Here is a 27710-nt window from a genome sequence, read left to right as displayed (position 1 = left end):
ATATATTCATCCAGTATATTGGCTGAGAGTGAATTTTCTAGTTGGGTATATTAACTGCATAGCTGAGAAACATTGACATATTATTCTTATGGGTGACTTATTTTTTTAAGGTAGCTGTTGAGTAAAACATGTGCTTTTGGTTAAAAATGGATTGTGTCTTAGGATAAAACATAGCTTTGCAGTGTGCTCATTGTCTTTATTCTTTCTCTCACGAAATTTGGATCTTTGACTCTAGAGGTTCTGGATATTCAGGACAGAAAAAGGTTAGCTGTAGTGCAATTAGTAATGGGCAAAAGCAGGCTGAAGCACCCCCAATGGGAGCTTTATGTATAAGAGGATATGTATTCAAGTCTTCTCTAACGATATATTAAAATCAAATTCTTAATTTATATAGTTGTAAAATCGGTCATTAAATCTGGGGTTTATCTTATTTAGTATAATTGATTCAGTCTCAAAAGAACGATTCCGCTCACGTGGGGTTTCTCATTATCAAAAAAGCTGTGACCCTTTAAATAATTCATTCATCTCTGGAAGCCATCAAAGACGGTGTACAGGTTGCCATTGTGCAAATGAAACAAGTTTCCTTATTCAGCTTCAGCTAACACAAATCTGTATGAGAAACAAAAACCAGGTAGCAGAAAACAAGTATTACCAAACGTTGTTTTATTCAATTGGATAACAAGTTAAAAACGCAGTCGACACAAAGTTTTTATTAAACTAATAAACTGTAACTCTTCTTGGGTATATGGTGTTCTCAGCAATCACTATTTCTTGGTGCTCTCAGCAATCACTATTTCTTGGTGCAAGTCTTTGAGCAGGAACTCACACAGTATCCCACTTTCTCTGCAGCTGAAAGGAAAAAATTAAAACGCAAATCAATACAAGCAAACCATTGTTGTTTCCTTGCTGACATACCTACATTCTTCGACAAATCAGGAAGAATAAGAAATAACGAGCTATATAACACAGAAACGGAAATACGAAAATGCGGAAACATGAAAACACATAAATGAAAATGCTAAAATATATTTTTTGAAAAATATAGGATATGGAAACATAGAGAAACGTGTGAATAAAAAAAATACAAGTTTTTTTTTTATAAATACCAAATTTTATTTAAAAAAATATACAAGAATTTGTATTTTTTTTTTAAATACAACTTTTTTATAATAATAATGTTTGCATTTAACCAACTTAGACTATCAACCAACAACTAAATAAACAGATGAAGTCAATTTTTCGAGTGTTTGTCAATAGTTGGAGAAGCTAGAGATAGAGAGAAGATAAGTTTTAATACATCGAAAAGAAAAGAAGCTTCGAATGTCAAAGAGCAGAGTTGACAAAATCATAGTTAGAGTTCAAAATTACAAAAGAGTGAAACAAAAAATTGATTTAATCAAATAAAAAAAGGGACAATAAACATGTGTCAAAAGTTTTTTATATTTCCAAAACACCTCTAAAACGTTTTGTACTAGTTTAAGAAATGGAAACGTTTCGAAAGTGAGGAAACGCATGTTACGCACCCTACAGTGCATTTCGGTGCTTCCTAGTTAACAAGAAAGGCGAGATTTAATTTTACCTGCGTCGTCTTTTGTGCTGATATTGGTGCAAGAGGAGATGGCACAGCCAAGCTTGCAAAAGTATCGGGGGTCTTTGAGTTGAGACTTAGAAAGGCCGGGAGAAAGGCAGCTTGGGATGCACCTAATGGCACATGTAGTTAAATCACTTCCAGAAGTTAAAACACAAGGTATGAAACATAACGCATAACATTGAACGAAATCTTGCCCAACTGAATCCCCAACAAGACCCCCCATTACCAAACAAAATATCAAAACACACCCGACTTTGCTCTTCTCCATCTTCTGATTATTTTTCTTCCGAAGAAGGTAGATGATAAGCCAACTTTTGAGCTTTATATAGTGGTGGAAAGCAGACCATGAGGTTTTATTTGAGGGTGACTTTGATCCAATCCGAATCAAACCAAACTACTAGCCAACTCGAGCTTGGGTAGAAGGTGTAATTCTTGGCTTAAGTTCAAGCTCAAATTTATCTCCGTTAGTACAGTATCGTCAAAAAGGTGAAAAACGTATAACCGACCTCATAAGTAGTATAATCAAATGGATAAATGAGTCAATTTAGAATTAAGCCACCAAACTGAAACTCTAACTTTAAATTAGGGTTAGATTCGAGCCGAGCTCACAGCCAGTTCAAGCTCGGCTCAGTTCATATATGAGCGGCTCGAGTTTGGCTCGTTTCGGCTCATTTTTCCTTTTCAAAATGACGTCGTTTTTAATATATATTAATTAAAATGATGCGGTTTTGTATAAAAAATTTTAAAAAAAAATTTACCAAGCCAGCCCGAGCTCAGCTAAGTCAAGCTCGTTTCGGGCTCGACCAAGCCGAGCTTGGCTTGGCTCGGATCCAGCCTTACTTTAAATCAACTCATTTGAATCAAACCATGAATTCGATTTGAACCAACTTAAATAAGATCTAGCCCTCGTTTTAATGTCAAGAAGAATTTCTTGCATGGATATATATTTTTAAATTTGTTGTTTTTTCAAAACACATTAAGCGACTTAAAGGTTGTTTATGTGTCTAATACTAATTTTGAGAAAAATAACATTAAGTTGATTAAAAGATAATCCTTTAGTTTAGTAGCGAAAGTTCTGCCCACATTCCATAAAAACGGGTCTAACCGACCCGCTGCTAGGCAGCAAATTGTTGATGCGGCACAAAGATTGTTTATTTATATTTTATTCATTCAGATACAACACCACAATTTTCTAAACGATAATTGCTCTTGGTTGTTAATTGGTTAGTTGTCAATTTGTTGTAGGGAATTTGCAGCCTTCCAGGAGTGGAATTGTAATTAAAAATTTTTAATTAATAAACAAACATATCACAAAAATATCTTCTGAATCAACCTTATAAGATAATTAATGTATAAATATATTATTAATATTCATAAAGTATTTATAGAATATATCTGTGTAAAGATATTTTATTTGACTTTTATTAATGAAACAGATTGTGAAGATATTTCCAGAATCAAATGTAGAGTTGAACCTTAATATCTACACAAAACACGAACTAAATTAATGGTTAAAATCATGCTCAAAGGCTGCTAGAGCTTAAGCATGATTTATTAATTTTGATAGAAGCCACGGTAATGGCCTTTTTTTTTTCACCTTTCAGGCGGCTAGGGTTATTCACACATGAAACAATATGTATGTTGCTCCTTTTCTTCTTCCATGAAGAAAACATGTGGCGTGTGCGGCACTTTACTTGCATCAACTAGATATATTATATTTTATATTCACGGGTACACGTATATTATATTTTATTACATTTAACTTTTATTTATTCTTATGAATTCACATGGAATGATGCATTGGACTTGGGAGTTATCTAATTAGATCAATTCAATTTGATCTTATACTTTTTCATATGCAACCTTAATTATTCAAGATTATTTCACTTTAGTCTGTAAGCATCAAAAAAATATACTTTTAAGTTTAAAGACCTTTTCAAGACTCGAAAGTCTCAAACCAAAATCTAGATTAGATCTGATTTGAATTCATATTGAAAAATCCTACGCCTCTAAAATTTGTTCACTCATTGTTGTGTATGAGCCGTAAGCTCTCCACTAAGTCAGTAGTAATTGGATTCGTGTCAAACTCCCAATCCAACATCCGTTCCAACACAAATTAAGAGCCGCCACTAGCAAGACATTATGACCAACTGATTAAGGGAGTGTTAGCATATGACTTCTGAGCTTGTCAGTGATACGATTATTTATATAATTCGATCATTTCGTCATATAATATCTCTTTAAGACTGAGTTATAGATGAAATGTCTTCTTTAATGATCCTCAAATTATATAAACTGAATTTTGTCAATGACTGAAAAAATATCAGATTAGACATCAACTCAATCCCATTATGGCCATAGATTTAATTGGTCGTTGCCATCCGTTAAGGGGCCCTAACTGAGATATTAGCTCCTTTGCTTAGGAGTGATGAATTCTCTGTTGATCTATCATAGTCTTCGTATAAATCTCGATATGACAAATCACTATCTTTCTAGCAATCTTCAAATTTGACTACGTTGGGTTGGTGTCAAACAATATCGATCCTTACACAAGATAGTCTAGTGACCTCAAATCTAAATATCACATGTACATTCATTCACTAAGAGGATATATTTCATAGACACTGAAGTAACTATCCATATGGAACCCTTTTAACGGGTTAATTTGATGAACATTTCTCTAACGTGCACTCGTATGTTATACCAAATTGTTAATAAACAACTTTGATATGTGAGAACTGTCATCATCTTTCGATAAGTTCGTTCAACACTATGATAACTCTACTACTATTACTCATACCATTGGTCATGGTAATATTAGAGTTATGAACATTTTTTAAAACAACCACTTATTGTGCACATATAGTTTTCAAGATCAAGTGTTGAGCAATGATCCCTTCGTCACAATTAACTATTCTTAGGACATTTGTCTAAGCATATATTAATATGTTTTATAAACAAAGAATGTCATAATAAATTTCAAATATGATATTTATTAATGAACTTGTATTGTTATGTGGATTGACTCTAGAACACCAATCTCAACAATCTCTCACTTGAACTATAGCTAAATATTCATGCAAACAACATCTGATGATCGTATGTGTCATCATTGCTTTTACTGCGACATAGCATTTTTTATACACTTTGATCATTTAGTTTTCCAAAGGTTAACTAACCTTTCTTCTTATCAATCGTCATTGACATGGTGAAATCACTAGAGTATGTAATTAGACTGTTTGGTAAGATCATGACTCCATGAAGCCATTGTTTGGTACTAATAGTATCAAATCAATGATTTTAGAAGCTACTTTTATGATCTAACATGCATTATAAGACCTTGTATTTTAAATGTCTCATACTCAGCTTTCAACATATAATTGATTCAATATATATATGACTTGTCCTTTTTAAATTGATGTTCATTATTTTCAACTTAATTTGTCTTATGTCATTGTTCTTCATTCAGTGACTCCATCATTCAAAATCTTAGGAATTATCTATATTCTTTTTTTAGGAAATCAAAGGATATTTCCAAGTGTGTCATCCAGTAACACTTATTTTGACACAATTGATATTTCTAAAAAATTGAGATATCAACTTTAAGTATATATCATGATACTCATGATCATTCTAATAACTGACGTTAATAGAAATCTAATCATCTTTGTCTCTTAATTTATGTTTTCAATGACACATAATCCAAAAGAGACATGTATCATCATAACTAAAGAGAATTCTTTCAAATTTTTATTTGTTGAATCTCTTCAACCTTGGTTTGTTATAAATACTCTAATTTAAATTTAGTAGTCTATACGATTTACAACAATAGATCAAGTGTAAATATGAACTATCTAGTTTAAGTTCTTTTATGAAGATTAGTAAATTATCTAATTCTTATACCAGCTGCAAATATGATATTTAATTCTAATATATCTATCATCTTATAGATATATAATGTTAGAATTGTCATTATACTCCCACTAGCTTTTATATACAGATTTTATATTCATCTTAGTGAAACCAAAAGATTTTATGATTTTATTTGTATGAATATTTATAGATTCCGACGTTCATATGAGTTCTTAAATGAAACTTATTAACTTGCATACCTAACCAGCTCTTTTTCAAGGTTAACATCATTAGTTATGTTATGGTCACAACCATTTTAGGTTTTATTCATTGGAGTTGCTCTTCACAATTAATTGTCAAACTTTTAATGGCATGCAACAACTATAATCATATATAGACAAATGACCAATGCATTTATTAAAAGTTATGAGAATTTTAATTCTTATAAACTCATAACGCACCTCATCTTTCCTACATGATTTTGCATACTTAGGCTAATTACTTGCTTCCTTCTAGGAATAAGTAATCTTCATTACGATGTTCAACCACACTTATTGACACATCATTTACTTTATGTTTATCTTTCTTATGAATTAGAACTCGACTGAGTTCTGTTATCCTCTCACTTGATCTTTTAGAGAATTACGTTTAAAAAAAATCTTTCAAAATAGATTTTAAAATCTATCTAGTATTGGAAGGGTAATATTCTTAAGTTTCCTTTATAATATCACACAAGTTAATTTATTTAACATATAGTTCAACTAACTCAAGTTAATTGTTTAACATTAATGTCATTACCATTGTTAAATAAGTCATTGGACTTCAATCCAATGCATGCAACACATATAGTGTGTTATACATAGACATAAATGTGAGTTACAATCACTAAGATATTACTTTAGAATATTTAGTGAGTATTAAAACTCATACTACACCTCAAACATTAAATTTGACCATATATCTTATGTATTCGCCTTCTTGGGTTAACCCAATTGATTGAATATATACATTAACAAATTCTTTATTTCATTCTTGAATTTTTTCAAGGTATTTAGATCTATATTTCTGAAGATCTACAAATCATATTCATTTAAATGTCCAATGAATCAGATAAAATTCAAAATTTGTTTTGTTCTGCACAAATTGCTAATTTTCATTGTTTAGACAAAATTCAACAATCGAATGATGCTCCTACTAGAAACAGTAAAAGACTGACATAATCATCTTTGTCTTAAAAAAAACATAACAAGTATCTATCATTCAACAACAATCGAATGAATCAAAATTTCAGTTATGACTTAGTCTTTGTGCCAAATTAATTTATACAGTTGAAAATTTATAAAATACTTATAGTAATAAATCTCTTAAAAGTTTTATTTTAGAAGGATATTACAACTAGTTTTTATTTCTTTTTATCTTATCCATGGGCTAGAATGAATACATAAATCCTACAACTAATATGAAATACATGTACCATATTTCCAACTTATAAGTCCACCTCTTCTCTTGGCTAACATCCACTATGCCTCATTTTCTTCATATCAAACAAATGTGAGAATTTAAAACTTGTGTTAAATAGTATGAGATTTGGAGAAAATGTTCAATTCTCAATCTTCCTTAAAGTTGAAGACTCAATTTTCCTTCTTTCGTTCACTAAAAAGGTTTTGCATGTTTACTTTAGTGGTTAGACTTGCCACATCAAAAACAAATTACCTTACTTTTGCTAACTATGCTCTTATGAGAGTTTAGTGTATTGTGACGTACTAGCTAAGATTCAGAATTTAGGTAAGCGTCAACCTTCTTTCTTCCTCTCTTTTCAAACTGGCTTCAACCTGTTCAATCATTTTAATATGTACATCAACATTCACTACTATTCTTATCAAACATTCAAATGATTCTCACTTGTTATCCTTTAGAACATAATGAACTTAGTGTAAGATTCGAGTAGAGACAAGACAATAAGGTTAAAGGTCATTTATTCGTGATACGTGAGTCTAGAGTTTTGACCCCTTTGATCAATTTAATTATATTAACCACATGAGTTCCCTTCTTTACTTCATCATCCATTTTTGTGTTTTTTGTAAGGATTAAATTCTTTCATTTCAACGTCAAGTTTGGGCACAACTAGTAAATCTTGTGTGATAACATACAAGATTTTCCTTTTTTCTAGCACAGTTTGTAGGTGTTAATACCAGTTGAGGTGTTTTGCATCCAACTCAAACTTATTTTCGAATATCTGTTCAAGTTAGGTCACGTGTTAAGTCCATTATATAAAAATAAAAATAAACTCATATTTTAATTTTATATTTATTTAACGTAGTCTTTCGTTAAATAAATGTTTTCACTAATTTATTCAAGTCAATATCCTTTCCATTAGACTTGGAAAATCCCGATGGACTTCCTAACGGGTCAAGATCTCATTGAATTAGTTCTCCCTTTCTTTTTGACAAACAAGTTCGAATTAACCAATGAGATAGGTCAATCAAACCAATCACAAAAAACTATGATATATAATTCAACAGTTAACCACGAATCAATTATGAGGTATCAATTTGAATTCTCGATTTCAGTAGAGTGGATACTAATATCACCTATACAATAATAATTGCATATCTCTAACTCTGTCTCTAATACACTTTCACCCTCGGTTTGACGAACAAGTTGGGTGTACTAGTTAAGTCAGACCCAATACGAATAATCACTTGATCTTTCCCCTAGTAGAAGTGTATCCTTTATTTTGGCAAATAAGGTTTTGACGAACAAAGACTTGCCTCGAGGCATCGTATTGGAATGCATTTGGTTATTTTCGACTTAATATATTTAAGAGATTTATTATTGTCTCACCGAGTTTAGTTATTTAACATATGAGGTGATTATTCGAAAAATAAAACCTAACATGTATACTACAATGTAAATTAAACATGTTAGTATACAACTTTAACTAATGTCAATCCCCTCGAACAATAAGGGGTTGACTAGTCAACCTAGGTTTTGCTTTTCGAGTCTTCAATAATTCCTTCATCTGCAGTCTTCAATTGTACATGACTTTGTTTTCTAATTACAATTTTTCTAACAATGAAAAATTAAATCTTATTCTAATTTTACATTCATAAAACAGAAACCTCAAGTTACATTCGAAGGGAGTTATGTGAAAATAGAAGTACAACAGAATTTTAAAGAAAGCAAGACATACAAGTCCTATTTTAATTATTACAAACCCAAAAATAATAAATAAAAATAAAAGCATTCACATGAGGTTCTTACCGGACACCATGCATATACAAACATACATACATCATAATCAAAATTAAAATGAATTGTTTTTAATTATTTTACCCAAGTGTTACTTTACATTTTAGTCTCTCAAGTTATGCATAATTGTATTTCATGATTTTTTTCTACTTTGCCAAGTGTGTAGGTAAATTGTCTAGTCATCATTTGAAATTCAACAAAATTTCATATGCATGCATGGTTGGAAGTTGTAGGCATGCCGAAAAATCATGCAAGGGCATGACTGGACATGAGACGTCCTAGACATGAGACGTCTACTTGTGCTTGACAACACTATGTCGAGGAAGGTGCCACCTGACCAACCCATGCACAACTTAGAGCCAACCATGCATGACATTTTCTAGGTTCGAATACTCTAGATTTTTCTAGTGACAGAGAAACCTAGAAAATTTCTCAATTTTCTACAAGCCATATCGTCGGGGTGAGGGAATATGACATGTAAAACTATCCTCACACTAACAGCAACCTTTGAAGCACGCAACAACACAATTCAAACGCTATTTTGTGCAACTACATGAAATCAATAGCCAAACAACCGAATTTCAAATAACTTGCATACTACAACAATATTAAGCAAAAATTCAAGAAACTAAAACTCAATAAATTTAACACATTTACATGCTTTATATGGCCTCAAATGTATTGCAACAACAAAACATCAGCCAACAATTTTAAACTAATAGCATCAATCAAAAATTGCAACAATAATTTTATAATAGTCAATTACAATTTATAATAAAACATTAGATATTAACAATTAAAAATATGCAATCGAATTACATAAATTCACAGGTATAATTTTGTGAATTAATTCCTTAAGATTGACTCTAATACCACTATAGGGAATTTGCGGTCTTTTGATGGCAAAATAGCGATTAAATTTTTTCAATTAATAAGCAAACATACAGCAAAAACTCTTTTTGGATCAACCTTGTAGGATAATTAATTCGTAAACATATTATTAACACTCGTAAGGTGTTTATAAAATATATATTTATAAAGATGGTTCTTTGATTTCTATTGATAAGACAGATTGTAAAGTCATTTCTAAAACCAAATGTAGGTCTGAATTTTGGTATCCACACAAATCATAAACTGAATTGAAGGCTAAAATCATACTCAAAGGCTGCTAGAGCTTGAATATGATTTATTAATTTTGATGAAAGCCACGACAATGGCCTTTTTTTTTTAAACCTTTTAGGCGGCTAGGGTTATTCACACATAAAACAATACGTATGCTGCTTCTTTTCTTCCATGAAGAAAACATGTGGCATGCACCACTTTGCTTTCATGAGCCAAATATATATATATATATATATATATATATATATATATATATATATATATATATAATGTACGGCTCTTATAAACGCGAGAAATTAAAATCTCATGAGAAGCAAATGTTTGTGTACACACACACACACACACACACACACACACATATATATATATATAATATTAAATTTTCAAGGATATTTATTATTTTTTTAAATGATGATGTGCCAATTAAAATTTATTATTTTATTTTTTAAAAGTTACATCATATAAATTCAATACAATGCTCCTTATACAATATAAAAAACTAGATTTTTGATATACAATATAATATATAATTCCACTAACATACTTTGAAGATGAAATTGCAGAATCTCCACTTTTTCTCCATCTGACCAACATTAAAGAAATGAGTCATCAGTTTGATAGTAGTTCTCTGATGCAGACTGTTGGCATTTTACAATATATAATCTATAGATACTATTTTATGATATGGATTGATAAAAAAGAAATTTACCCATTTTGTGAAAGAGATTAAGTTGTAATTGGTGAATGGCATTGTTGTCTTTGGAGCTGAGATTTGTGCACAAGGAAATAGTATTGAATTAGATGAAAGCATGGAAACTTCCAAGACTGAAATTAATTGGCGATCCTCTCTTGATATATTTGGGATTCATCTTCAATCTATTAATGATAAGTTGTGTAATCTCTAAAAAGCTTTCAAACAAGCATATTATGATACATGGGTTTTGTGTTGATCAGTGTATAAATGACATGTCTAGCCATTGTATATTGTTTATGTTAGGAATGAAGCAAAGTGAAATGAATTATCATTTCATTATTAGAATAGATATTTGTATACAACCATGAGAGTACAATACAAAGGGAAAATAAAAAATTTGTGCCAAACTAGGGCTTAGTGTTATTTATAACGGGAAAGTTAAGTTATTTAATCTCATCACTTGTACTAAATTAGTATTATATACAAAGAGAAAATTAAGTTATTAAATCTCATGATTTGTACAGGTTTAACCCTATAATCATAGAAAATTTTGTTTTTGGTAATCACTTGTTTAGTGTTACTCTCGTATATTTTTCTAAGTAAAATTTGACGGCACAACACAAAATTATTTTTTATCAACTACTCAATAAATACAATGGAAAGTGTGATGGTATTTCACTATAATAAAAATTTAACACTAATTTATTGGACTTCAATACGTAGCACGTCACCAAATCAAAGTTTTGTAATTGTAATATATATTTTTTATTTTAAACAGGTGGTGTTGTGTTGAATATGTTTGAATGCTTAAGCTATATTTAATTTTCTTTTTCAAATCAGGTGTTTGTTTTGACGCATATGCCTCTATGAAGTTAATTTTATGATGCAAAAATGACAACAAATGTATAATTTGACCTTTTCTTTTTATGTATTAGTTAGATTGATAAACTCGAAACACAATCATAGTTTCACAAACATGATAAAGACTTGAATCAAACTCAGATCTTTTTCCTAAAAATTCTAACACTTCATCAGTTTAGTAACCATTGGAGTCATATTTTGACCATTTTGGTTGTCTCAATAGTGACATGCACCAGTTGACGAGCCATCACAGCTTTATTATCAACAACAGATAGCTGAATTCATAATAATAAGTTACGTTCATTATAAATCTCAACGATAAAAAATTTAATTTTTCTTTTTTAACAAATATTAAATTCTTGTTATCCTCCCATAGTTTAAAATAAATCAAGTATACCTTCATTTTGTTGGGTAATGTATTTTATTCCAGGGGAAAACATAATGGTATATACCTACAGGACAGAACTAGCCTGCTTCCGGAAAAAGGCTCCTAGGTTCCAAATTCAAACCACTAACCAGGATAGCTTTTCATCAATCAAAAAACAACTAATTTCCTTGACAATATTACAAGGCAGTGATGTTTAAAATCAAATGGGTGAAATAACTCATTTTTCATTTTTCCTTGATATTCACAGCACCCTTTCAAATTCCAAAACAATTAAAGAATGAACGTACCTAGTGGTGGACCTTATTTGAATCTCATGCACGTATAGAGAACCTCTCCCAATTTCTTGTACATGTGCCGCTTCAAGTACAGTTTTCCGACTTTTTTCCTTCCTTCCATCCCCATCTGTTTCCTTGCTGATGGGTTTTTAAGCAAAAACCTGAGATTTTGAGCCAGAACAGGGCTTCCTGGATGGCCTGGAGGATGCAGTAATCCTGTTACATTGTGCTCAACAATTTCTTTTGTGCCTCCAGTGTCTGTTCCAAGCACCTGCTCCATACAGTAGCACATTACGTTTGTGAGGATCACAACACTCAAGCTTTTGCACTCACTCACATAAATGAATACACAAGGCAAACAAATGAGATGAAACTTCAAGCAAAAATGGCTTTCTTAGCTATCTTAGTGTAGCTTATGTGACAAAATCAAGTTTTTTGGCTTACACAAAATGCATTTTCCCCATGCTTTTGTTGCAGTTTGATGCAAGGATGCTACATTTTCAGAAACCAATGCAGAAAATAAATAGAAAATGTAGTTTAATCATGTTGCACCTGTATGCGATTGTGATAGAACACTGATTACTCACAAACTGTAAAATTTAAGAATCAAAAAGATTAAAGTAACCAACTTGAATGACATAAGGTTGCTCTGGGTTGGTGACTTTGGACAAGTAAGTTAAAGATAAAAGGTGAATAAAAGGGATATAATTTGGGAAGCGTATTGAGTTGTAGCGATTGATTTTGAGAGGGACTGGCCTCTCGAATTGCCAAGAATTTGAATTGTTTTGAGTGCATTTTTCTGGTTGTTTCCTTCCCCTGTTTTTTCTTAAATTTCGGATTGAACTCTCTATTGGAACTAGGGTTGTAGTAGTCGTTGCAATTCTGGTTAATGAAAAGCACATTTAGTGCAAGCATTCAGCGTATTCTATATTTCTCTGTTCATTGATTTTGTTGAGCTTGTTATCTGCCTTTTTTTTTTTTAATAGAATTTGTTCGGAGTCGCTGGGTTTGTATCAGATTAATAAATAAACGTGATCTGTTTTGCATAGTATTTTCAGGGGAAGTGCTGTGGTTTTGCGGTTAGTTGCAGGTTTTATCATTATAAGCATTACAGGATCAGCAAGAAGAGCAAAGCTGCATAAAATTCTCATGCAACTGCGTTTTAGTGGTGTGCTTTTGATTATCTAAATTGTTTGAAAGAAGAAACAACTCTTAACAGCACAACTAGCAATTAGACCAAAAACAAGTTGGATGCTTACCGGCAGACCAAATGCCATTGCTTCAATTGTCACTCTTCCAAATGTTTCTCCCAGTCCCTGCATATACCATGTCTAATTAGCAATTTGATTTGTAACAAACAAAATTGCAAATTAAAAACAAAGATGGGACATGTCTCACCCAATAAGATTAAAAGAAAAAAGAAAATTTTCCAGATTCCTCAGTGTTCTAAGAAACAGATCCAGAAAAATGTAGTAGCATATGTACAACCTATGGCAAACCAATGGATGGGCTTTCAGTTGGACAACAGAATAAATAATTTAATTTCTCCCTTCAGAGCCTATAAGATTATCAGACTAACACCCAACAGAATGGCATTAACCTTAAGCTTATCACAGTGGTATGCAGAATCAAACTAAAGCTAAACCATTGTAAGACACTTTTCCAAGTCTACAGCAATACAACCAGAAGAATCTCCAAAGCAGAAATTCTAAATTTGCAGACGCAATAGGTTATCACATGAAAAAAAGCCCCATGTCTGGTATATCCCTCATGTTGAGGTATAAGCTCAAGAAGTAGGGTTACTAACCAGTATACATTTTCCATTGAGAACATAAAATTTTAAAGAAAGAAACAAAAGTTCAAAGTTAAAGTTTTAAACCAAGCCCTTGTCAACCTTGGTGTGAGCTGGATACAACCCCAGGACCTCAACTATACTGGAAACATATCTCAACTAGGAATATAACCTATGAGCACTTAGTCAAATCAATCATCTTAATCAATGACATAGACTCTCATTCACGTGACACAAGCACACACGTGCACATGTGAGCAGACATGAATGCAAATATCTGAGCCTGCCCATGCATAAACATTAGCAAAGAGCTAGATGGATTACCTGGGAGTTAATAACATACACATCAGCTGCAGAGTAAAGAGATGCAACACGAGTTGTTGCTGGAGTCCACATCACAGAGTTCGACAAGTTAGAGTGCTGGGATAAAAACTGTAAAATCTCCTTGACATAAGGCACCTTATTGCTCTTAGATCCAACAGAACCAATAAGAAGTTTAAGAGCCTGTTTCTTTGTTTCTCCATCCTCAGACAGCACTTTCCTTCTTTTCTGACCACTGATAAAGCTCACAGCCTCTGCATCGACAGAGTTATAGAGACTAGGTAATGGTAAACCATTCCTCTTAGGTTCAACCAACCTAGTAAAAGAGTCACTGAAAATGGAAAATTCACTTGAAGATACAGCAACATCATTTGATGTTTGAAGCAAACCTCGTAAATGATGCCTTCCAGACAATGTATATTTGCCCTTGCGTTCATTCACTTTTCTTATTCTAGAATCATTTCTTAAAGCTTCTTGTTCAAACATTAGCTGAGCAGACTCAACAAGCAAGAGCTGGCCCTTTCCAGCATTTATACTACTTAGAGACATCACAAGAATATCATTATCAGTCAATCCCATCTCATTTCGAACTGAATCTCGCAATAGTTGCATTTTCTCCAGCATCTTCTCAGGGCTATTAGTTGGAGTATTTAGTGAACACTTATAGCCAGCTACAAAAGCCAATTCATCATTAACAGAAAGAGGAACAACTGCAGGCTGAGATCTTAGTTTGATCTTTTCTTCATCACACCAGATTAGCCATTGTTTGGTCTGTGATTCAGAAAGAAAAATAAGCTTCTTCACCATGTGAAGAATAGGCTTTGCCCGATCAAAGTACTCTCTTCGATTTTCCATGATCCACCAGACGATTTGATTTCCGCCAGCTGGAAAACGATCGATATATTGATCTGAAATGAAAATATATTATTTGAAGTTATACCAAAGGATACTAGTAAAGTCTCAAACTAATAGAAGTGTAAACTTTAGATCAACTAGGATGCTACATAAACTACAAGGGCAAACATCACTGTCCTCTAGTTGGAGCAAGAAATAGGTTGAATTATGACGGAGAAAAGCCAAGGGAGAAAATGGACTTTAATCAAGCATTACAAAACATGCAAGAGTGAGGTCAACTCCTTAAAGTAAATAAAAAAAATTATGGACATTCCTATTTTATGACTTTCCTTAGCTTACTAAGGTCATATTAATAGGTAGCTATGAGTGCTACCACAAGAAGCAACTTTCAAAGATAGTACCAGAAGTCTAGCAGTTCAAAACTGCGTCTCCAGGTAAAGTAAATATATTCAAATGTTGAAAAGAGCAATCAATTACTGCCAAAGACACTCACCAATCCATGATGCACAAACTGCTGATCCCGCAATGACAAGATCTGCTTTCATTGAAGCTTTAAAACTCAGTTCTCCTTTGTCCTCAAGCACTTTGATTTTTCTCCTACTGAGTTCTGGCATCAATCCACCTTTCTTACTGAGAACTACAGCTGAAACTGTGGCTCCACAGCTCAAAAGCTCTGTTGCAAATTCCATCATTGAAAGTGGAGCACCAGTCATTGAAAGTTCATGGAAAATCAAAATAAACTTCCTAGACCAGACAAGACGTGCAAAGGCTCCCTTCCTGTCACATGTCCCTGATCGCTTTTCCGGACTCCATTCTAAAATCCTATCCTCTATCAGGCCAAATGGTCCAAATAGTAAACCATAAGAAGCATTTGTATTAGGAATTTCTGGCTGCTGTGGCTCTATGCCATTGCTTTCAACATCTGTCTTTGTCTTCTGTTTACCACGCCCTTTACCACGCACACTATGCCTCCTCCTCTTTCGTTTAGTTACAACCCGATGAGAAGAAGCACCATTCCCTTTATCAGACAAAACCACATCTATTTTTTTAGTATCTAACACCTCAATGTTAGTTGCCCCTTTATTTACTGGCAGATAACTGTCATTGGCAATCAAATCACGGCGTTTATTCTGTTGAGAGTCCACAATCCCATTTCTGCGTTTACCTCCAAATCCTAGAAATTTATTATCGTTATCACCATGAGCCCACCTGGACTGAACATAAAACCCAAGATAAGTCCAAAGAGTAATTAAAAGCAACCAATATACCAATCGATTGCTTCGAAACCACTGTAAGGCATTGCTTCTAGCGTCTCTTCTTGGAGTTCGGCTTGCATTCAATCTCCGAAATGAAGGAGAATTCTTTGGTGTCGATCTTCCTGACAATGTGGACTTAAAGCTGCCACCCTGTCTAAAGGATGACTGTCTAACTGTATTCACACGCAGATCTCCTAAGTTTAAGCTGTCCTCCATTAATTTCACTATTATATTAGAATGCCATTGCTTAATGCATATTTATTTCTTAGATAAACACCAAAGAAAGGAGGACAGCAAACACGATCTTGTAGACAAAAGTTTAGCACATTCTTCAATTATTCTTCGAGTGGTAATACTACAAAAATCAAGAAAACAGAAACTCATTTTTCTGAATACAGAACCAAAACATACAAAAAATAGTACACCACAATACAGTACTCGTGAGAAAAACTTTAGTAGATGACAAAACATAAATCTTTCCACATTTGACAGGGAAGCTGCTAAAAATCATGAAAACAAAAAAAAAAAAAAAAAAAGAATTCCTAGCAAGGAAGGTAATAAAAGAATGTATAAAATTCAAAGTTCCTCTTACTGTTCCTACCAAGGAAAATCATTGATAGGTACAACCGTTAGTATTAGAGCTCAGCTAAGCCAAAATTCTATTTCACCATTCAATATCCATTTTGAATCTTCCGTGACTAAAGCCGTCAAAAGATAAACTGTACTAACAAAAAACACACAGAAAACTTCTCAGTCTAGAAATCTCAAAAATTAGTAACTTAGAAGCTCACTAAACCAGAATTCTCAGTCTCTTTACTTGACTAGCAACCAAAGAAATACTCAAAACAATCAAGAACCAAAAGCTAAACCAAACAATAAGCAAAAAACTTCTTAGCGTCTCAATATCAGAATCTTAAACATCGAAAAGCTACTGAAGTCAACTATTTTTCCATATCTTTTCTCAGCAACCAAACAAAGTCTAAGCAAACAAAAATAAATAAATAAAACAATTAAAACTATCTCGAAAGTAAACAATCAGCTCAATCGAACGAACAAGCATCAGTTGCATTTCAAAAGAAGAGTAAAAGAAACTGATGAATAAAGATTAAAGATAAAGCGAGCGAAGAAATTTACCGATCTCTGTTGAGCGATTGATCTCAACTCAGCTTAGCTTTGAGAGAGAGAGAGAGTTAATGAGATAAAGAAGTTCTATTATCGGTTTTAGAGAAAGACCGAAAAAAGAAAATGTCTGAACTATGCTCAAACGGATGACACGTGCGAGTCAAATCGCGTTAAACAGTTTACGGAATTTTTAGCACAGTGAAGGTACGGCAGAGCATCTTTTAACTGTGTGCTCATTATTCTAGGAATTGAATAATTAAAATTGTATGAAAATTTTTAATTTTACAAAATTGAATCTACTTGGTAATTTTAATATTTTTTAAAATTTGATAAAATAAATATGTTTTTTATTTTAATTTCAGCTTTTGTCAAATAATTAAAGGAACAGTGGAGCGAGTGTGCGGATTTCTTGTTACGGCGTCGGTGGGTTTTGGGGATTGACCCTGGGCGTTAGATTGGCTGGACATGCGGTGAGTTTTGATTGGTTGGTTCTACAGTTTTAGAAATTTATGGCAGGAGCACGACTATTTCCGACAACGATTTCTTATCTAAAGCTTTTTTTTTTTTAAAGATTTTCCTATCCAACTTTAGTAGTAGTGCCCATCTTTAAACTCGAAAAATAATATTTTTTCTTTAAAAAAATATTTTTATTGATTTAAAAATTTATAAATATTATATTATTAATATGATTTGAACTATAAAATATAGATAAGCTGTATTTTTATTTATTAATTTTAAAATATATCACTTAAACTTTTGTTTTAATAAAAAAAATTAAAACTCTAATATTAACTTTAACTAATATCAAATTCGTAATTATACGGGTTATAATTAAAATTAAAATTTACATTACATTGGAATAACACTGAAAATGTGCAAATATATTAAAATTACACTATTTTATTGTAATGTCGACAAAATTACATTATCCCAATGCTATTTTAATTGAAATTGTACTCATTCAAATGCAATTTATATTAAAATCTTATTAATCTGATGCAATTCCAATCATCACAAATGACTATATTAAGTTGCAAAAATTATTTTTTAATAAAATATGTGTGAAAATATTTAATAAAATTTGGGGGTGACATGTTATTTAATAAATATTAAATTTTTATAAATATATTTTTACCTTTTAATATGCCTATTTTAAAAATTAATTAACCGTGTTTAACGAATAATTGGAAAATATTACTTTTCAATTTAAGAGTAAAAACTTATTATTTTAATGTAGTTTAGATAAAAAGAAGGAAATATTCTCCCCAACAAAATGGAAACTTTGTCATTTATAATTTAGAAATATTATTAATTTTTACAACAATTAAATAATATTTTCACTCCTAAGTTTAGCCTAAGACCGCTGTCCACCTTATATTATAAATAATACATTTTTAACAAAATCAAATTATATTTAAAAAAAAAAGAAAGAAACCTAATTGTCTAAGAGAAAAGTAATAAAAATATCATTCATAAATGAAGAAAAAATTAATAAATAATTGTTGTAGGATCACATTTAAATATTTTAAATATAACAGCACAGCTCTTAAAATATTTGAAAATTTATAAATGAATATTTGAATTTTCTTGAAAACCCTAACATCAATGTCACTTCTCTAGCATCGTTAGGATCTCACCATTGTCATCCCCAAGGTTTGAAATATTAAAATGACATACCTTCTAGAGTAAAGTATAAATAGTATTTTAATATGTAAATGTCAAATTTTAAATTATAAAGGGCAAATAATATTCTCTTTTTTATTTTAAAAATTATCATATTGACTCATATATTTTAAAAATATTATTATCACCGTAAATAATTTTTAGTATGACATTTACATTAATGACATACTACAATCTTCTAATTATTTAAATATATAACTGTTATTTTTTAAATTATTAAAAAAATATACTTAATTTTAAAAGTTTTTAAAACATCCCTAATATTTTTTTTAATTTTCAAAATACCCCTTTAAATGACATTAACACCTTTTAATACTTCGAGTACAAGCTGTGTCTTGGTTTAAGTTTTAGTAACAGTGCAAGGAATATAAAAATCTCTTGGTTGTTGGGAACTCCATTAAATAGCTTTCAAATCTTCAACTTACATTAAATATCAGAAATACATCAGACATGTCAAAACTAGCTTTCAAATGTATGGAGAAATCAAGTGGTAACATTTTCTATTATTATTTTAATCACAATTAAACTTATGAAATATTATCATAGTCAAGCATTACATGGTCTAGAAGGGCAGCAGCTACCACACTTCTAATTAGCTTAAGAAAAAATACCAACCACCCTACTCAGTAAACAAATAGCCAGTATTTGACAGTCCATTCAACCAACAAATAACCAAGATTATATAGGAAAGAAAGTCTACTTCACCCAGAAAAAGACCTGCTGCACAATAATTCTTGGTTCTATTTTTCATATGAAGTCCTTGGAGAAGCCTTGTCTAACATTTCTTCCAAGCTTCAGATTAAAAAACAAGCCACATAAAGAAAAACACCTGGGAACAGAAACATGCACTGGTATCACAAGTTTTGTTCAATAAAAACAGAATACAAACATTAAAGGCACTCAATTTCAATGCATATTCATACCGCAAACTTAAACAAAGATTTGCCACCTGTCAGGCCGCAATAGTGTTATTATATTGACTGCAGCAAGAGCAGGCGTTTGTCATATATAACTGCAAAAGCGAAAAACAAAATAGGTAAAAGGGTCAAGAAACAGAACAAAAAATTTGAAATGAAAGACTTTGGATATTTAATTTGAAGACGGGCCAATATAAACTAACCAAAAGTATATTGGAACAAACAGCGGCCCAAAGTGCTCCAGAACAAAAGCTGGAGAACACAAAGGGCCTGGAAGAAGGCCTGCACCACCAAATAACCACACTAAGAAACTTTGCAACACCGCATTGGTGTATATGTCTTATTGAGCAAAACATTAACCTTCATCTGCATATTCAATAGGCTCCACCCTATCTAAGCACATCATTTGCCAAATTCATTGCTGAGTATCTGCATCAAAGTAAAGAAATGAAATCAACAGGGAGCACAATACACATAAGAACGAGCTTAAAAAAAAAATAGAAAAGAATAAACACCCCTCAAATTCATTGAAGAATTCAACTTGCCTGCGAGGTTGAGGCTTGTTCTGTTGTTGCACAAATTCATCATTTCCAGGCTCTGTAGAGCCAAGGAAAAAAAAAAACCATTTATAGCTTAATAACAATAATTGTGAATGATGGCAGTGTGTTTCAACAGTATATGAGCACAAAATTTGAAAATGCAACATAAATTCTTACCTGATTTCAGGGAAGGCTTCCATTCATTACTCGGTTTGTTAGTAGTAATTTCTTTGCTGCAATCCACGGAAAAAAAAATAAAAATCCATCAAAAAAGAGGAACAATATGTCACTCTCATGATCACTTTCTTCAGCTATCCATGACAGCTTGAACAGATAAAGAAACAAGCATTTTGACAGAAAGTAGACTAACAAAAGTGGTGAGTATAATAATCTTTCCAAGAGCTGCACCTTTCAAAGATATTTACCTTAGAACAGACAGCCATATTGTCAATTATTGCAAAATCCTTACCATTGAAAGAGAGGAATAGATCAAGATTATCAGACATAAAATACAAGCTTAGATATGTTAATGTCTCCGGTACAAAACTGTAGATAAAATGCATGAGAAATCCCAAAAGAATAATACTACATATACAAGCAAATCTTCCTAACTTATTTATACAATCTGACATGACGATATATCATTAGATGATTTTGAAGTGAGAAAACGTAAATATTCACATCACTCAATCACATGCTATCACATTAGTTTATATAAGTTAGTGAGATTTGTTTGTAAATGTGGTTTTATCCATCCCACAAAGGATGTCCTTTCAAAGTGTCATCTATTTTCATTTACTATCTCCCGTCCTTCCAGCAAACTTTACCTAGGGCCCATCTGAATCTAACAACTCGGTCACTCGTAGTTATGTCCAAAGACAAAACAATAACCAGAACTAACTAATTCATACTAATTTGAGCTAAGTTAAAAATTCTATTTCAATAACAAAGTTCATACTAAAAAGAGAAACTGATAGCAATTGGAGTAAACATATAGATAAATATAAAATAGAACTGTTTAGCACTGTAACAATAAGGTCATGCAAGCAAAGGAGAAAATATAACAAGACAATATGGTAACTGATCATAACATTACTAACCTTGAGGAACCAGTTGAAGATGTCTGGCCTAATGGGCGAGGGTGATAAGCACCATCAACAGCAATATAAGGTGGGCAATATGTAGCACCCAAAGCTCCTGTAGCACCCGCCAGAACCGGAAGCCTGAAAAAGCAAAAATGACAACCACTTTTAATTTCCAGTTTTCTCAGAAAAAGCAAAGTATGAACATCAAAAGATTTAATAAGGCAGACGCATCAAAGAAACATGGTAGTAATGCTACCCCCCACTCTCAACCCAATGAGCAAATGCAAACTCCCATCAGTTTACACTATAAATTCTGCTTCAATAAATAAAAGTAGATGATTTCAACTCAGTGCAGAGAATCAATCACCAAAACAAACTTACTAAGACATTTAAAGGAAACCCATTTAAGCAAAGAGATAATTACTATACCATGTCATTTCGGAATTCCCCACACCAAGCTGTGGTTGAGCAACATAACCAGGAAATGCCATGCCAACTGCAGGAACTCCAATACCACCAGGATGCTGGCCCCCAAATTGCATAACTGTAAACCAATTTATCACAGTAAGAGCACTCACAAGTCAGTTCAACCTTGTGAAGTATTACTACAGCTAAGAGCTACAAATAAAAAAAACAGATTTACTTGTGATCACACATGCTGATGCAATATTTCTGGATTGATGGTTCAATGCATAAAATCTCTAACCTATGCTTCAATCAATGATGTGAAAAATTATTACCAAGTTACATCACGTGGCAGATCCAAACTATGGGATTAACAGTTAAACATACTGAGACTGAATCTTACACTTATTAGAACCACTGTTCAATGAAATGAATCACAAAAACCTAAAACTCCATTCCAAAAAATATGGTCTTACTTGTGATCAGTCATAGAAAAAAGGAAACATAATTAGTGAGTTATTAACAACCTAAGGAGAACTAACTTTTAACTCCTTTGCATAACAAATAGCAAGTGGGTTGCCCGACAATCAACAAAAAATGTTATCATCCTGAGAGGTAAAACTCTTCTTATTGCATGAAATTCCAGCCACCATTTCCCTTTATTTCTTTTGACTACTGAAGTAAATGATCCAACAAATTTGCTTTACCTGGCAAAAAGGAGGGGAAATTTTGATCAGCATGACCAACAGTCATATTCCCAGTGGTTCCCATAACTTGAGTCCCACCATACATATATGAGCCCCTTCCTTGACTGCTTTTTCCCTTTCCAACCAATGCAATTTTTGACTTACTAGATTCTGAGGGTGATTCCAATTCACTAGGATCATTTGAATTTACAACTGAAACTGATTTTGGTGGGGAGGAAGCTTGAGAACCACTAGCAGAACGCTGTCCTAGCTGCTGCGGAGCCAATTGCACAGAGGATTGAACACGGCTTTGACTTGAACTTCGCTGAACAGCATTGAGTTGTGTTGGAGGGGAAACTCTGTTGGTTTGGTTCTTAGGTGGGCCTGATTGATAGGAAATTTGTTGTGGAATAGCTAACCCACGTCCTTGAGTCCTAGACTCAGATGAAGGCGGCGTTTGCAGATTGTTCAAACGTTTTCCAACAGCCAAAGCACTTGAATCATCAATATAAAGCTTGTCCATGCTGACATCAACTACATTTTTCCCTCGCTGCATCGTATTTGGTTGCACAGAGAAACTCTCATCCACACTAGATGCTCGAATATTCCTGCTTGTGTTTCCAGATTGCACACTCCTTTTCTGTATCAAGTTGATATCTTTATTTGAAGATCCTGAGGGGTAAAATGGCGGAGAAGCAGAATTCAACCTAGATGCAAACACTTTTTTCCTTGAAGGAGCAGGATCATATTCTGCATTTGTTGTGGGTGCGAAAGCTCTACCTGAATTGGTATGTGAACTCTTCTCTAGAGGCTTCCCAGATCTAATCAGAATAGAAATATTATTTATGGAAGGGGATGGACAAAGTGAATGGAACACATTAAAATGTGAATAAACTCAAATTTTGTACTCACAGTTTGTTTTGTTGTGGAGGTGCCTGATTGTTGTTCTTCCAGGCAGGTTCATATCGCCTGGGCCCCCTTCCTCTAACACCTTTAGCTGCCTGGTTCTGATTGCTATTGCTGTTGTTGAATGTTTTAGACCTGTTACCCCTAGGATAACCATGATCTGGACCACGATTCTTACTGCGATATCGGAAGCGGCCTCTTGAAGTCCTCCTTCCCTGAATTCATGTATATCAGAAGGCTGGCTTCTTAGAACAGAAGAAACATAGAGAAAGAATTCCACTCTTCATTAAGACAGGCTGTATATGTAAAACTTACCTCATCATATCGCCTTTCCTGTGAAGTCATCTCCTCAAACTTGTCATGCCCCCATTTTCTGCTATCTTTGGACTCCCACAATTTCCTCCCACCATGTGTTCTCCTAAACAAAACAGAAATTAGATACAACTACACAATGCATTCTATAACTTGAGTATCAGAGTGAGAAAAGCTTATGTAGTATGGAATCAAAAACATGATATGGAAAAGAAGACAACTATTACTGCAATCTGAAAAGGGCAGCATATCATAGATATATGCACACCAACCGACCACATTATACACCAAGTCCATGACTGACCATCTATAACGTTTGTTTTAAGTGTGTGGCAAGCACAAAAATTAAATCTAGTTAATATCTTAATATATGAGGTTATTAAATTATTATTTGTTGGTGCTTATGTGAAAGATATGCAAGAAGCCAGTATAATTCAGACTCTAGCATCAAATGTCATCATTGAAATGCTTCAACACAGGCCTAAAAGGAACATACTTTACCTCTATTTGACCCAAAAAAAAAAAAAGCCCAATGACTTATTCATGGATGTATAAGCAAGCCAGACAAACAAAATATCTTCAGGAGTCAAACTTTGAAAAACCCAGTAACAAGATATTTAACAACACCAAATTCATAAAAATAACTTGAAACCCAAAAGACTAGTTTTACACCATTTTCAAAACACCCACAAAGACCATAAGACTGAAAAGCACATATTCCAAATTCCAACCAATCAATACCTTAATTCATAGCCCACAACATTCCTAATGCTATCATAGATTGTGACAGAGACTAGAATCAACTTATTAAAAGTAAGTTTGTTTAGTTCGACCCTCTTACTCCAAATCAGAGAAGTTCACTTCCAGAGTATTTTCTCCTTATTCCCCACAAAGAAAATACCAGAATAAGCCTACCTTCATTCCACATAATTTAAGCAAACAATAAGCAACGCCACGAGCTAACTTAAAATTTAATAGTCCTAAACTTATGATCACCTAATAAATCATATTAAAAACACAAATGAGAAGACGTTTTAACTACAATCCACTAGAAAATGTTCAAGAATTACCTGTGTCGACCACCAGCATTTTCCCTAAATCGATCATCATGCATATAGAAAGCGCCAGCAGTTGGAACCGCAAATGGCTCGTTACTATCCTTTTTCCCTTCCTCCACACCCTCCATTCCATCATTCTTGTCATTCTCATTATCCCCTACACTCACGTCCACCCTCCCTTCCACACTCCTCCCCCCATCACCGCTCTCCATTCCTTTGATATTAACTCCCCCAGCATTCCCCTCCCCTTCTTTCCCTTCTTCTTCTGAAATCTCCTCATCTTCTTCTTCCTCATCATAAACTTCCTCCTCATCGTCATCCGCTTCTAATTCCTCGTCCTGATCTTCTTCTTCGTCTTCATAATCAGCAGGTGCCCCGCCCTGGCCATCAAATTCATCATCCGAATGAATGTGGGCCCTGCGATCCATTCCACTAGTGTTTCCTTTCCCTCCTTCCCTCTCTTCTAAATCCTCCTCTTCATCATCGCTCGCTTCTCTTCTTCGCATCACAAGAGGGCGTTTCACTTCTTCTGAATCGCTCTCGTACTCCTCCACCGCCTCCGCTTCTTCTGCCTCCACAGTTGCAGCAGTCGCCATCACTCAACTATTAGCTCACTGATGTTTCAATTAAAGTTATATTTTCTTAAATAAATTAAAAGGCAAAAAGAACAAATTTTCTCGCAACCAAACAGAAGTTTAACTTTCTCTCAACTCTTCAAACCTTCAAACTCACAAATTGTCTCCGAAACCAAACAATAATTATGGAAAATTGAACCGAATCAAAGAAAAAAATCCGTTAAAATCCAACCTTTCTCGAGAATTAAATAACAAAGGATAATTTTCAACTTAAAATAAAAGCCAAAAATACGAAAACCTTTTGTCAAGCAAAATAGGACGAGAAAAAGCAAAAGCAACTTCAAAATTTCTCCAGAATAAAACAGCAAGTAAAGAGAATTAGCAAAAATCGAAACCCTCAAGAGTTGAATTTGAAAGAAAATAGATATATTGTATGATAGGGATCTAGGTTTAGCGTATTTAGGGAAACCCTAGATTTTCAAAGGACTGATTTTTTTTTTTTTTTTGGGGGTGCTTTTGGGGTGTCGTCGTCAAATGGACCGAGAAGAGCATTTATACAAGTGAACCAGAGGTGATGATCTATCTTGGTAGGGGTATTTTAGGAATTGTGAACGGAAAAATTGGGGATTGTTCAGAGAGTGACACGTAGGAAGGATCACTGTTTAATTTATTTCCGACGCACGAGATGATTTGATCACCATTGGGCACGTAACGCTGCCGGCGAGTCTTTTTTCGGTGTTTTGAATCTTAATCTGACGTGGCAAAGGGGCGAATAAAATTATGACATGACATCAAAGAAAGGAGAAGAGTTTCACGCCGGATTTGCATATTTAGAAGGCCCACGGGTATAAGGCAAACCTTCGATGCTTAAGCGGGTTATTAATTAAAATGATCCAATTTTAAAGGGTTATATGGTAAATGATCAATTCTTTTTGGATATGCCTACTGGTCACATAATGCAAAAAGATGAAGCACTCCATGCACAAATAGGTTTGTATTATTATATAATTATATATTATTTTATTTTTTATCCAAAAAAACTCATATTTATTAATTTTTAAAAATTTAAATATTTATCTGTCTATTAAATTTTGGTGTTATAATTAAGCATAAAATTTTAGTTGTTTTGCATGGAACCACTTTGTTCCCTTTTTTTTTTTTTTGGTGCTCTGCTTCCTGCAACTTCAATGCAACAATACAGCCATTGGAATGGCTAAAAGGCTTCTGCTACAGGCAACAACAAATTTGTGGAACTGTTCATCTGGCCTGCTTACAACTTTTGGAATGTCTGTTTCCAACTTAGAGAGACCGCATTCTTAAACTACTTCATATGGATTGCCTGTTCTTAAACATTATTTAACACATACCAGAGGTGATATTGGAGCATTTGAAATTTGGAAAATCGTGAGTAGAGTCGCTGTTAAAGGTTTACGAGTTGTGCACTTCACATTGCTTTTGGCAGAGGGCAACACAAACTGCAGTGAATTTGCCTCGGCAGCACCTCTGTGCACATTTTCTGTAGCAGTCTTTATCATACTGGAAGCGGGCTTCCACAACATCTGACCCAAGCATGAAGTACAATTATTCCCACAGTCGGAGGCTTCCTGGTGCCATTTCTCGCCATTTGTAAGCGCTTTACACTCTCCGTATGACTGCTATCTCGGAGTTCTTTTTGCGAGAGAAAAATTGAAGGAAACTATACGTATATATAAACTTAAATGGGTCCTGCTAAATAGTGAAATGCATGAACAAATTATTTATTGAGTGCTTATGTCTTGGCTCTATAGAAGACAATCTCATTTAGTTTCGCTTTTAATTTTGGCAAGTAAAGTCAGCTCTCAGTAATTGCAGTCGGTTTAAGTGCTTCTTTACTTGTACCAAATAAATAATATTAATTTCTCAAGTTAACAAAAGTTATCTGCTCTCAGAGCTTTCATTGTTTTATGATACATAATATATATTTCATAAAATAATATGATATAAATAAAAAATGATATGTATCATAAGATATATCAAATTAATATGATACAGTGAACGTATCATATGATACGAATATTATTATTAATATGAATCGATAAATTTTTTAAATAAAATGATGATATAATAGAGTTGTGTATAAAAAATTTTAAATTTTTAAGAGTATTTGTGATATTTTTTAAAATA

The 27710-nt window shown here is 33.0% G+C and overlaps 2 protein-coding genes across 8 annotated transcripts; both read right to left on the bottom strand.

Annotated features, from left to right (window-relative positions):
- Window positions 1–648: 648 nt before the first annotated feature.
- On the bottom strand, window positions 649–17545 carry LOC123219071. Of its 5 annotated transcripts, none has more exons than XR_006502806.1 (7): window positions 17394–17545; window positions 15497–16614; window positions 14152–15056; window positions 13295–13351; window positions 12048–12306; window positions 1580–1701; window positions 649–849 (listed from the first exon to the last, which is right to left on the bottom strand). XR_006502806.1 is itself a non-coding variant. In XM_044640793.1 (6 exons), exons 2-5 carry the CDS (start codon window positions 16473–16475, stop codon window positions 12061–12063), a joined length of 2187 nt encoding a protein of 728 aa, XP_044496728.1. In that variant the 5' UTR covers window positions 16476–16614; window positions 17394–17545; the 3' UTR covers window positions 10235–10400; window positions 12048–12060. The 5 variants fall into 5 exon arrangements, 3 of the variants coding, with proteins under 3 accessions (XP_044496728.1, XP_044496726.1, XP_044496727.1); XR_006502807.1 differs by lacking the exons at window positions 649–849; window positions 1580–1701 and adding exons at window positions 10235–10400; window positions 10527–10582; XM_044640793.1 differs by lacking the exons at window positions 649–849; window positions 1580–1701 and adding an exon at window positions 10235–10400.
- Window positions 17546–19539: 1994 nt separating this feature from the next.
- Window positions 19540–26071, bottom strand: LOC123219063 (protein MLN51 homolog). Of its 3 annotated transcripts, XM_044640781.1 has the most exons (12): window positions 24985–26071; window positions 23918–24020; window positions 23609–23817; window positions 22718–23517; window positions 22035–22149; window positions 21621–21743; window positions 20698–20753; window positions 20527–20578; window positions 20342–20410; window positions 20185–20263; window positions 19988–20076; window positions 19540–19893 (listed from the first exon to the last, which is right to left on the bottom strand). In XM_044640781.1, the coding sequence occupies exons 1-9, from the start codon at window positions 25566–25568 to the stop codon at window positions 20371–20373; spliced, it is 2082 nt and encodes a 693-aa protein (XP_044496716.1). In that variant the 5' UTR covers window positions 25569–26071; the 3' UTR covers window positions 19540–19893; window positions 19988–20076; window positions 20185–20263; window positions 20342–20370. The 3 variants fall into 3 exon arrangements, with proteins under 3 accessions (XP_044496716.1, XP_044496715.1, XP_044496717.1); XM_044640780.1 differs by having other exon boundaries at window positions 20185–20410; XM_044640782.1 differs by having other exon boundaries at window positions 20014–20076; window positions 20185–20410.
- Between the last annotated feature and the right edge of the window lie 1639 nt (window positions 26072–27710).

The sequence above is a fragment of the Mangifera indica genome, chromosome 6, assembly GCF_011075055.1.
Source record: "Mangifera indica cultivar Alphonso chromosome 6, CATAS_Mindica_2.1, whole genome shotgun sequence".
Taxonomy (NCBI): Eukaryota; Viridiplantae; Streptophyta; class Magnoliopsida; order Sapindales; family Anacardiaceae; genus Mangifera; species Mangifera indica.
This window is presented reverse-complemented; position numbering and strand designations above follow the sequence as displayed.

Coding starts and splice junctions, on each gene's coding strand:
- LOC123219071 (XM_044640793.1), bottom strand. CDS start 16,475: ATGGAGGACAGCTTAAACTTAGGAGATCTGCGTGTGAATACAGTTAGA. Junction 15,057..15,496: donor AGTTTGTGCATCATGGATTG/GTGAGTGTCTTT, acceptor TTTTCATTTCAG/ATCAATATATCGATCGTTTT. Junction 13,352..14,151: donor TGTATGTTATTAACTCCCAG/GTAATCCATCTA, acceptor TGGTATATGCAG/GGACTGGGAGAAACATTTGG.
- LOC123219063 (XM_044640780.1), bottom strand. CDS start 25,568: ATGGCGACTGCTGCAACTGTGGAGGCAGAAGAAGCGGAGGCGGTGGAG. Junction 21,744..22,034: donor GGGAATTCCGAAATGACATG/GTATAGTAATTA, acceptor TTGCTTTTTCAG/GCTTCCGGTTCTGGCGGGTG. Junction 20,579..20,697: donor GAAGCCTTCCCTGAAATCAG/GTAAGAATTTAT, acceptor TTGGCTCTACAG/AGCCTGGAAATGATGAATTT.